At 43.0% G+C, this 12,453-nt stretch overlaps 1 protein-coding gene across 3 annotated transcripts in view; it reads left to right on the forward strand.

Annotated features, from left to right (window-relative positions):
- Nucleotides 1-12,453, forward strand: part of CNTN4 (contactin 4) — a 258,279-nt gene that overhangs the window by 234,542 nt on the left and 11,284 nt on the right. For all 3 annotated transcript variants that reach the window (XM_046900033.1, XM_414435.8, XM_025154515.3), the window contains exon 14: nt 11,200-11,375. In XM_046900033.1, the coding sequence (XP_046755989.1) occupies nt 11,200-11,375 (176 nt within the window). The remainder of the gene's footprint in view (nt 1-11,199; nt 11,376-12,453) is intronic.

Below are 12,453 nucleotides of genomic sequence, written 5' to 3' on the forward strand. Positions count from 1 at the left end.
ACTCGCTGGGAATTTCTGTCCGTGAAAGATCTTTTAGCATCGTACAGCTGTTTTGTTCCTAGAGAGCCAAAAATGATGATTTTACTGCAGTGGGACAAAAATCCCATGCATCTTCTTGTTGCTCATTCAGGAAGACTTTGTGTTGTCAGTCTACTAACACAATGAGTTTGATCATCATCCCAAGGAAGGATAGAATTTGTCCTTTTCCAAAGCATGCAGTGGGATGAGCTTCATGGAAACCCCACAAATCTTGAATGCTCTAAGAGAAAACAATACAACAGGGAAAGCTTGAGATCATTATAGCACACAGTCCTGTTGTGCAAGATGGGGGAGGTGCCCCTGGAGCCACTTCTCTTCACACCCAAGTAGTTCAGCCTGTGCAGGGAGGGAGGGGGAAGATAATGATGCCAGTATTACATGCATTGAGAAAATGGCTGTCTGTCCCCATTGCAGGTGAGAGATGAAGGAATCATTCCGGGGGAATAAAGAGTAACAGTGGTAATGACTCTGTTACCCCTAAGAACTTTATATCCTTGAAAATAGTAACTAAGAGCAGACTGGCCTGAAGGCTATGTTTTTAACTTCAAAGTTAGACGAAGTGTTTAGAGAGCACATTTTCTGTAGTAGGAGGAAAATGTGTGAGTGGTGAAGGAGAGAATCTGGGACAGTACTGGGGGAAATATCAGTCACTGTGTGTGTTTTCTCAGAAGCGTTTTTGGAAGCAGCTTAGCAGAACCAAACTTCAGAGGCTTTGAACAGTTTTGACTTTTTCTCCCTGAGCCTCCCTGGATTGGAAGGGGAATGGAGTGCCGGTGTACTCAGAGCTGTGTATCAGGTAGTAAGAGCACAGTGGCGCAGTGATAAAGACTGGCCGTGATGGTTCTTAACGCATCAAAGAGTAACTAAAGCAGTGCTGAGTGGTGATGAGGTGATGTTTGCAGTGTTAGGGACTCCTGGGACCTGATTCTCACCTCATCTAATGCAATTTAAGTAAGATGATGGACAATCACATCAAAGTTAATGTGAGACTAGAGACCCTTGTCTTAATCCTAGAGTCGTGGTGGCAGAGAGAACTTGACATCAGATACTGCCAGAAGAGGTTAAGTTCTGGGTGTGCTGTATCACAGTATTAAACCAGTTATTTGGGAATATAATGTGAATGTGAATCTTCATGGTCCAGTAGCAGGTTGCTTGTGAAAGACAAGGGAGTTTTGTCATTGACTTCTTTTGCTGTGGCCTGGGTTGCTTCTCTCTCTCATGTAAACTCTCTTACTTGAAATACAAGTTTTATTTTTGTTATGTTTGAAGTTTTTGATTGGGTCGTAAAGAGCTGATGATCAAAGTTGTAGACTTTGGTTCTGTTTTCTTCTAGCTTCATTGAAAATATATTGAAATATTAATCTTTATTAGAATTTAGAAAGTGAGCAATATTTCTCCAGTGAAAATTTCAGTTCCTTTCATGTCTCGGTAGGAAGTCTTTGTAACAACTCAAGCCTGAATCCAAACTCAATCCTCATAACAAAGTGCTTGGTGGAAGGGGAGAGGAATGACATCTCAGGCAGCAGAGAGCAACGGGTGGGAATGTCAGGGAGGAGTACTGCAGACCATGACTGGTGTCCCAGCAAAGCTGTGTGCTGAGAAGCATGGGACCAAGCTCATCCATTGCTGAAGCCAGGCTAGAAGGAGAGGTGCTGCTGCTGACCTGCAGCTTGTGCCTCCCCCTCTCCACGTCTTCTCACTAGTTAGACCTTGGCTCTTGTTTTGAAGAAACGTGTATAGGACAAACTTGTGGCTAATTAGAAATAAAATGCCATGCAACAGGAGAAATGTGAGGGATGCTTTAATGATGCTCTGTGTTGAATATTTATTCAGCAGCATAGGAGCTGAGAATTTTGAGCATGTTATAATGATGGGATGATCTTGCAGGTTGTTGTTCTCATTCCACACATGTTCCTGCCTTGATCCTGCCCCTGTGTAACATCGTTGCACCAACCAGAGAGCAAAACAGGAGCAAGGTGCTCAGAAGGGCTTGCCTTCTCAATTGTCACCGACTAATTGGGACACGGGAACACGAGGCACTTCTCACAAGGAGCAAAGCACACAGAGTCAGCCTCACCTTCACCAGGAAGCAAATTAAACCTTTGTGGCCCAGGAAATGGCCTTTGAAGGTTTGTTTTGTTGGCTCTGTTGGACTGTAAGTTGATCTTTTTGGAGCGAGGTGTTTGGGTTTAGGTCCTGCCTGGCAGCAGAGAGGTCTCAACAGGGTTTCAAGTAAAAGTTTATCTTAAATAAAAATATCTACTGTGCACAGCAGTGTAAGAAGACGAAACACTTTCTAATGAAGGCCTTACTTCCATGTGATAGGCTGGGTAAATAAGGCAGCAGAGACTTTTAATGACTTGCCCAAGGTCAGACAAGGAAAGAAAGGATCGGAGCTCATTTTATTTCCCTTTCACTCCAAGATCTGTGCTCTTGCTGGCCTTCACCCCACAGAGCTCCTCGCTCTGTACTTTCCCCTCTCTTTTGCTTATCTAATTCTCTGTTCGTCGTAATTCTGTTAAGCTTAATTGTTCACATTTGGTTGTGATTCAAACTCTAAAAATTCAAGCAAGTATTTAATAGGATGGCTCACATGCTGTGCTTGCCCCTAGCAGGAGCGATTTACAAGCCGGCAGTTTTGTAGATGCTCCCTCTGCGAATAGCCACTTTAGTAGAGCTCAAATCACTCCCTTTCTTGCTTTTCCTCCTCCCGCTGGCTGACTCAGTTCTTTGGATACTTGTAAATTCCAGAGGTTTGAGTCTGAGTTGGGATAATTGCTGTTGTGCTTTCCTAATTAGTTTTAAACTTGCCAGGTACTTTCTGACAACGTGCTATCCATACGTTTTTGCTGCAATTTGTATGCAAAACCTGAATAAGAATTCAGCATTATCGTTAACTAGAAGCATCCATTTTCCATCTGAAAAAGGAATACATATTTGAACATTTTAAAATGGTTTTGCATAGAAAAACTCTTATGTTGCTGTGACAGCAATATTCTTTCCAAGCGCTGAGTTTATTAAGAAATTTGACTTTTTCTTTTGAGGCTGACCTTTAAGCTGACCTGACAAGACTTTTCTGAAACTGCAGGTAAGTCTTTGCATAATTGATTGCCCTACCTGTCTGCGGATGGGTTGTATCTGGTCTCTACCAGTGCACTACAACTTCTTAATTACGTCTTCTTGTTGGGATGGCATTTGCCGAGGCACTACAGAAATGCCCAGATTTCTTCTTTAGTGTAGATTGCCAATAGCTTGGGAATTGCAGATTTTACTTTCGTTTGGTTGAGTCATTTCTCTATGGGCGCTACTTGCAAGAACTTCTACTAATTATATTCTAATTATAAAATAGTATGAGCAGATGCTGCTGTAGATAAATACTTTGGCTGAAGGCATTCATGGGATTGATGCAACAACCCAACCAGAAGATAAGGCATTGTGGTAACAGCAGGAGATAGATGCTCAATGGTGAAAACTGAGGTGGTCATTTTTCCTAATGACACACAGCCATGAGTTCTGGTGGGAATATAACAGGGAATATTACTGAGAAATAATTGTATTAATTTTGAGAACAAAGAGGTATCATCTCTTTGTGCAAATTCCGTTCTGTATGAAATAGTACATATATAGATACCTGTGTTATAGCACGTATGGGAGTTTTACTAACTTTGGATAAATATATATGCAGCAGTTACTGCAAATGTTTGTTTTAAAGGAGTGAAACATATGGGAGATAAAGTAAAATACTCTTACATTTGTCCAGTTTATTAAAGTGGTAGTAAAGTAGTAGTTTCAGAGCTCTCACTAGATAGCCCCATCCAGTCCTCCTTCCCAATGGGACTGATGGCTTGCTGTGCTCTCACCAAGTGCCTGGGGAGCTCAGTGTGCCTGGGGCTGCCTGATAAATCACCTGTACACCAGGACTTGCTTATGCCAAGACATTTATGAAAAATACAAGACTTGATTTGGATGGGATTAAGGATGGTTAGGCTGTGCATCATCCACTGGGAAGCTTGAAATTCCACCTAGTGATTTTCATGCCATTCTGTAGGTTTGACAGCTCCAAGAGGCATCAACTCCTAATGACTCTAAATTTGGGATTTATTCTTGCTTGTCAGCTTATTCCTAACATCTTGGTCTTGAGCAGGAGGGTGTAGATAACTGACATAGGGCTCAGATAGGAAAAATCTGAAACCCTGTTCTACCACAAAAGTGCCAAAGACCATGCCAGTCACTTCATAATTTCTCAGTTTGAATGCCTGCCTCTCACATTATTGCTGCTCTGTTTCTTTTTGAAGTTTTTATTTGTGGTCATTCCCATTCAAAATGTGTTTAAAAGCCCCATAAATCAACAGTCCCAGCAGGTTAAGCTGTTCAAAGGGGCAGAATGCTTCTGGCCACAGCCCACATACATGGGCTGCACAACAGACAGCATGGCGTTATGTTTGCACAATTACCTGTGTCTTGTGTTACAAGGGGAACGGTGATTGATCCTTGTGTGACTTGCAATTTATCAAAGATTAGATATGATTTCTCCTGTATCTGATTAACCTTCTCTGTAAGATGGCCATCATTTTTGTAATGACAGTAGATTATTCCATACTTGAAAAGATGGATATCAGCTAGTTTCAATCAATAGCCCACAAAAGGTGACACCTTGGATTCCCTGGGTTATCTATAAAGTGTGTCGCAAATGGTTCAATCGTTTGTCAAATATACCAAATTCATTTAATGCACCTCTGAAGTGGAGTGGCTTTCATTTGAGCCTGAAATGCAAAGAGAGACAGAAGGTATGTTTGGGTTTTGTAGCGTAATCAGACACTGTTGCACACTGCCATAAGGAGCAAGGATGAATTTCTGTGAGTGACAGATTTGACTGTCATTTCCAGACCCCATTAGATATGATTTTCTTTCTCACAATTGTATGGAGAGAGCTTGATTTGGTAAGATTGCATTGCACTGCTAAAATGGAGGTTAAAATGAAGTATTGTGCCCTCTTGTTATTTAAGTAACGCTCTTTGTATTCTCAGTGGAGTGGATATATTTTCATATATTTTGTCTTTGAATTTGCTGTAATGGTACATCCCTCCCCAGTATCCTTTGATGCAATTCCATTCTTAATGTGTTTTCAGATTTAAATTAACCTTCATTTATTATTCAGCCACACAAAGGATGTGTATTTGAGTATGCAGAAATGCAATCCGCTGATTGACTGCCAGGTCCCTGTCTGCAAGGTGGGAGGCATTAATTCCTTGGAGGGAGACTTGCATCAGTTCAGACAGTTTTCAATCTGTGGGAAGCTCTTTTTCAGCATCAGTTTAAGAAATAAATTAATAATTTGGACCTGAGCTGCAGTTGAGCTCTGAATGAAGCCAAGAAGGCGATCTCAAACGTGAGGCTTAAGGACATGGATGGGCAGGTTGCAAGGAGCAACGTTTAAACTCTTCTCTTAAAACAAACCTTGCCCATACCAAAGCAAAGAGCATTTCCAAGAGAAAGGGGCTCACGCAACGTGCTGAAGCACCTATCTGAAAGCAACAGCATGGACGTCCCACTGCTGTAGTTCTCCTATGGAAAGTTTTAAGCCAAATGAGTTGAAAGACCAAGATCCTCTTTCAGGAAAGCAGTTTTAGCACATCATAAACACCCAGCTAAACTGAGCTATTGCTGAAGCAGTCTTCCAGGAAAGGTCACCCCTCCATTCCTTAATTCCTGTTAAGTACGCGGCTGTGTGTCATTGCCTTGGGAGCCAAATAGCAGTGCTACCTGATGGCAGGGGAAGATCCAGACCACTAACCAGATATTTCTAAAAATGAAAACACTACTGCAGTCCCAGGTCCCTTTTCTAAGCTGAGCGTGTCCCTTTCACTTGTAATAAGGTGCCATTTTATTACACTCAACCACTGCAGTACAGACTCAAGAACACGGTACGTGCTGCAGCAGTTTCTGCTAAGAGATGTGCCTTATAAACCAGTTACTTATTTTGGGAGAACACACGTGGCAGCTGGTATGGAACACAAAAGTTATTTCAGTGTGAGAAGGAGCCACATGCTATTCCTGAAAGCCTGTACTAGCTCTATACTAGGTATAGTGGCTCATAGACATCATCTCTGTGATGCTGTAAGGTAGAACGTGTTATATTTGCTTTGGTTTTCCTCTTTTCTTTCTCACATCAATTTTGGCCATGCCCCATAAAGTACTTAAACAGTCTACTAAGATAGCTGTAGTTTGCCATGCTAATCATACTACATTTTCAGTTATTCACCAGTCATTACTCCCTTTAGTCTGGGGTCATGTTTTCCTGTCTTCAGCATTTTTCACAGGGTCTGGTGATGCACAGAGCACTAAGAGCTCCCATAAGCTGAGCCAGTTGTCAGGTCTGCGGTGCTGTGGACTTCATGCTCTTGGAGAAACATTTCAGTCACAAATGGGAGAGAAAGAAACATTGGAGTACATTTGAACACTTATTTATTGGACTTTGATTCTTTAGTTGCTCATTGGAAACAGATGTTTCTACCTCCAGGATTGATTTTTATTATCTCTAGACATGATTTGCCCTAAAATCAATATGATAATGTAAAATGTCATTGCAAATAGAGGGCATTGACCTGAAATGCATTTATTAACTCCCTCTGATAAAATAAAAAGGAAAACAACAACATGCAGATCTTCCATAAAGAGAAAGAACGAGTCCCATACATGTTATAGTTTGTCTAAAAAAAAACCTGTTTTAAAATCTTGTGTGTGAAATCTGAAATGGTTTATGCAGATTTCGCTAATGCAGATTTAAGTACAAAATATAGGTGGGCTTGTAACATTAATGGCTGTTTAAGACGAACAGGTAATTAGAAGGTTAATCAAACTTGCAAGTACTACTTGTAGTTTTGGGTCCATGTGAGGAATATCAGCAGCGTGGATGGAAATTCAGCCCTGAAAAAAGCAGCATTCTGTCCATTTTCTGCAGCACTGGGTGCAGCCCTGAGCTTGGCATCGCTTCCCTTTGCCTTAGCTGCTTGTTTGGAGCACCTGGTGATGGAACATAAACTCTTGCACTTCAGTATTCATGCTTGAACCTGGAATTACCCTGTCATCCATGCTGGCTTTCATTAGGCAGCTCCCAGGTGCTCTGGCACACTGCTAGCACAGCCCTGAGTGCTGGCATGGCTGTGGTCTGTGCAGTGCCCTCCCACCCAGCCTGGGGTACTGCTCATGTGCCTGGAGAAAACGTACATAGCTGTCAGCAAAAACTGCTCTTTTTTTCCCCCCTTAAAGATCCAAATCATGCTCCTTCTGTCCATAAGCAGCCACTGCAGTTTTTACTTTCTGCCAAAGAAAGGAAAAGTTCTGATTTATGCCCATCTCCCTTCCAGAGCCATCAGTGTGTACAGCACTTTGTCTCAATAGGCACTGTTAAGTTTGGGGATGAATTCCGATGCCTTCAGTTTTTTTGCCATAGATAAATAAGTCAAAAAGCTGAGTATTTCCTTCTCTTCTGTCTCTTTTGACCTCCTCCTCTATGCTAATCCAGAAGTCCAAATAAGCATTTAGGTGGTAATTATACAGAAACCACGCTGGAAATGCTGACATTATTTCTTCTTTGGATTCGTCTCTGAGATGCCAGTAACAGGAGTGTGTGACAGTTCAGTCTTTTGCCATAGTGAAGTGCTGTGTGCCCTCCATCCCGAGCCAACCTCACTGTTTGCTGAGTGCTTCGATACCTGCAGATGAGCCGTGCTGCAGTTACTGATGTCACTGAATCCCATCCCTGCAGAGCCAAGCACAAGCCACCACAGCTGACCCACACTGGAAGTGAGCATACTTGGAAACTGGATGCCAAGAGCTGAGGAATGTGAACAGGTCCACCTTCCTGTAGGTAGAAACCCCCCCATCCCATGGAAATCTTGCTGCTTGGTACCACACACATGGGGCTGCTTCTCGTTCTGCCCTTGTCCTCTTGTGTCATTCGGAGCTACTTGTGTGCTCTAGACTAACTTGTTGGGTGGTTGTTGTTTTTTAAAAACAAAGAAGTAAGCTTTATCTGTGAGTGCCAGCCTCTGCCTCACTGTATGCCATTGATGTCATGGCTCTGTGGATGGTGTCCCACTGTGTTGTGTCCTCCAGATCAATACGATACAACACAGCACTGCATGAGCTACAACAAGCAAGCACAGCCGTGCAAAGCTGTTTATCCTAAACAAGTAATCCCTCCTAATGGAACACACAAGTATCAATCAATAGGAAACCGGGGTGAAAAGACTTCCCTTCAGGCTGGGGAACTGCTGCTCCAGCCCCCAGTGTGCACACAGCCCACGGGTCTGCAGTGAGGATGCAGCACAGCATCCCTGGATGGGGCACAGAGCGCAGTCCATGGCAGCTCCCTGTTATCAGGGTGCAAGAGATCCAAACACAGCAACTGAAAATGGGAAATGCTTCTCAGCTCCGTATCTTCTTCCAAACTGAAAGCGAGCAAAACTTTGTGAAGATCTCTGCTGCTGTAAGCCAAATCATAGAATGGCTTGGATTGGAATGGATCTTAAAGATCATGTAGTTCCAAACCCCCAAATGCATTAAATGAGTCAGAAATACAGTGAGTTCTCACTGCACTGCAGCAGTAACACCAAGGGATGCCATTCAGGACACAGGTGGGTAAGGAGAGCTGCAGTGATCCCTGCATGCTCAGGTGCTGCAGAGCTGTCCTGGCACAGATCTGCTCTGCTGAGGGTCTGCTTGTTGGCAGGCAAGGAAAATTGTGTGTAGAAAGAATAGCACGTGTTTCTTCCCACAGTAAACACAGAAACTGCATTGGAGAAAGCGCTGATGTGCAAGGAGGCAGCAGGGAGCTGCCCTGCTTCCCTGAGCCATCAGTGACACCTAGAGCCAGAGCCCCGCAGGGGGCACACTGCACCCTGAGCCTGGGGTGCACAGCACAGCCAAGCTGGGCTGAAAGCCAGGTTATTCTGCACCCTGATGGTGAGGAGCTTTTCATCCCCTGGGAGCACTCCCTTTGGCGTTCAGCATTCCCTTATTTCTTCTTCAAAAACTCAGTGGTAATGTTGGATGAGCCGTCACAGCACTGGCTCAGAGCAGTCACGCTCCCTTTTCTCCTTGCTGGGATGGTTTTGGGGGAGGTGACTGCTGCTGCTTCTTTTGGTAGGGGCCCACTGTCCCTCAGACAGAGACTGACAGCATAATGTTGGTATTGATAAAGCACTCACTGTAATTTAAAAGGAGTCTGATGTTGCAGATTTTGAGAATGCAAACCTAATAATTTTAGTTGTTGCTTGGCTACGTACCACAGAGGTGTGCCTATACTGGGCTGCCCTGAGTTGGCTTCTGAATAACATTTTCCATTTGCTGCTCTATTCAGGTTATTCCAAGACGAGGGGGTGGTTTTGTTTTTCAGCTTTTCCAGTCCTTGAGAAGGGGTTGGTAAGCATTCTCCTTGGGGTGGTTTGCAGAGGACGATGCAGGGGGCTCCCATGGATGCCAAGCATAGCTGGAGTCAGAGCCTGTGCTGCATGTCATTTGTCATTGTGCCTTATCAGCTGCTCCTCTAACCTGCTATGCTCAATTCTAAGATCACAATGCTTCTTGACATGATTGGATTGAAACCTGGGGGCCTGATTTTCAAAGGCACTGGGCACTTGCATCCCCTGCAGCTTCCACAGGAGCTATGCTAAGCTGCTCTGGGAAACAGGTCATTAGCAAACACCCACGTTTCATTCTTTGTATTTTTATAAACTCTGTGTATTTCAGCAGGAAGAATCAAATCTACAGTGTGGACTTCTTGCTTCTTGTAGAAAATTCCAGAGAGACGAGGGCTATCCACAGCAGAACCTCACTGCTGATTCTTGTTGAGCACCGCCGTGTGTGGTGCTTTGTGGGGTGCGTGTAGGAGCGCTCAGGGCAGTGTGGGAGGCACTCATTGCATCTCAGAATCATGTCCTTCATAAACATTTTAAATATTGATCTGAAGGCTCCCTTTGAGTTGGCGGTGAAATCTTTCTTCACTAATTCTGTAGACTTTAGAAGTGAAAAGTTCTGCCTAGCACGTGTATTTTTGCAGTACCCTTACTATTTTAGCAGAGAATTAAGCAGTTGTCCAGGTGTCCCTGGGTGAAGTAGTTAAGATTTTGATTTCATATACTGGAGAATGAATAATGCCCGTATTATTTTAGCATGACAGCTGTGCAGAATAGATTTTTGGAATAAGCAAAAATATCTGTCTGTATAACATTTTCAGACTTTTGGTCTCATTGTTAAGCAATATTTTTTCTCCTTTTCATTGCCTCTGAGGCCTTGTAGAAAAAAATTACAGCATTTTTGTCAACAGAAATGAAAGACAAATGTTAACTTTAGAGGCAGAGGGAATTCATGGACACAGATGAGGGGCTGAAGGCTGCATAATGTGTTGTGGCTCATCTTTCTATGGCACCATTTTGTTTGCACTGCACGGCCAAAGTTAAAAACAGACAAGTAAACAGTGGTGAACTCTTAACTGTGAATAAGGGATTGGTTCCAAAGCCCAGGATGGAGATGGTATATAACAGACCGAACTTCCCACATCACAGACACCTGCAGTCTTTTGACTTTGCTCTGTCAATATCATCTTTCAGAAAATGACCAATTCTCACCTTTCTTCTGCTACCTCTCCCCAAACTATTTGCTCTGTTCTCGGTCATCAGGTCAGTGACTTCTTGTTTATGACCACTGAGATCCTAAAAGAGGAGTCGGTTTGACCTATTAACTGCTCACATCAGCTGGGCATGACACACAGGACCTACATTTCACCCAAAACCCCTCTGCTTGGTTTGTTGGAGCACAATTTCAGTTTGCATCTTATGGAGGGTCCAGTTGATATCACTTGTTTATACTTTTTCTTTGTGCGGGTTCTCCTCAATGAGAAAAATAGATACATTTTAAAAAGTGAAAGGTAAATCATAGATAAAATCAAAGATGTAGTAGTTCAGATATTGCTTTAAGGAACTTCTGGAGTGACCACTGCAACTTCTTCAAACTCCGGTGTCAATGCTGTAATTGTGGTATATTGCGTGAAGATTGGATAGAGGTTGGGTTGGATTGCATGGAGATGTGGATTCAGCTCCACATCTATCTCAATTCAAGAAAGAATTAATATTTTTTCCCCGTTTTCTTCATGTGTAGATCCAACACGGGTTATGGTGTCACCTTTCAGCATGGATGTCACTGTTGGGGAAAGTATCGTCTTGCCTTGCCAGGTGTCCCATGATCACTCGCTCGACATCGTTTTTACCTGGTCATTCAATGGACATCTGATAGACTTTGAAAAAGATGGGGATCACTTTGAAAGAGTCGGAGGGGTAAGTATCAATTCTAAAGCAATCTCCCCAGAGGGTTCCTCTTGCATCAGCAGTCGCAGAAATAACTGCAGGTAACGCAGTGCCAACAGGAGAAATATTTTTGACTAAGCTGACACTAGGAGAAATTCTTTTGTCTCACAGACTGAGAAAATAGGCACTGACAGTACACTGCTTGGCTACAGTTGATGCAGGATTGTTATAATTACTTAATGACATGCCCTGAGTCTGATGGCATGAATGGTGGTTTACCACTGTAGCGAACTGTATGTCAGAAGACCTACAATGCATTTTTCTCCTTGCAAAAAACTACCATTTCACTTTTCCCACTGGGAAGAAGTCCGTAATAGTCTAAAAAGAAAAAAAAAAAATCAAAATGTTAACAGCCATAGAACTTTGTATTTATACAGAAACTGGGGTTGGCTCATTTACATGACCGTATCTTTCTCCTGTGACCACATGCTTAGAGGAAGTATTTTTCCTCTACGCAAAAGGATCTTCACTGTGCTACAGATGTCACTGACCATTGGAGGTGACATTTCTTCTCAGTGTTATCTGTGTGCACGTCCTGGCGATGACGCATTGGTGTCTTTGGGTTCTGTTACTTGTTTGTTTATAGAAAATCCAGGCTGTACCCACTAACACTGCAAACTTTTGTAATGTTTTGAATTGTTCGAGGTTTAAGTATCATACACACGGAGCCTGATAGCTGGAAGAGTAAGGTGTGACAAAAAGAAGGAGCACAAGAAGAAGAAAACTGTAATACATTTTCAGCAGAGGTAGAGGACAGATGAGAAGGGAGCGTTGCATGTTACCCCAAGGGAGGCTTTACAAAGTCCCACACCATGCCAGGTTCTGGGCAGACGAGCTGTCTATCTTTGCGTTTGTCAGGAGTGACATTTGATGCTGAAAATAAAAGGAAATGCAATTTATAAGCTTCGCTGTTATCCCTTAAAAAAAAATCATTATAAGATGCATGTAAAGATTTCTGCCTAGGGTGCACAGCAGCAGTGACAGCTCTTCCCTGTGACTGTGCTTGATTGGGCTGCAAAGCTAAAATTACGAACTGTATTAATATTCT

The sequence above is a fragment of the Gallus gallus genome, chromosome 12, assembly GCF_016699485.2.
Source record: "Gallus gallus isolate bGalGal1 chromosome 12, bGalGal1.mat.broiler.GRCg7b, whole genome shotgun sequence".
In the NCBI taxonomy this organism is placed as follows: domain Eukaryota; kingdom Metazoa; phylum Chordata; class Aves; order Galliformes; family Phasianidae; genus Gallus; species Gallus gallus.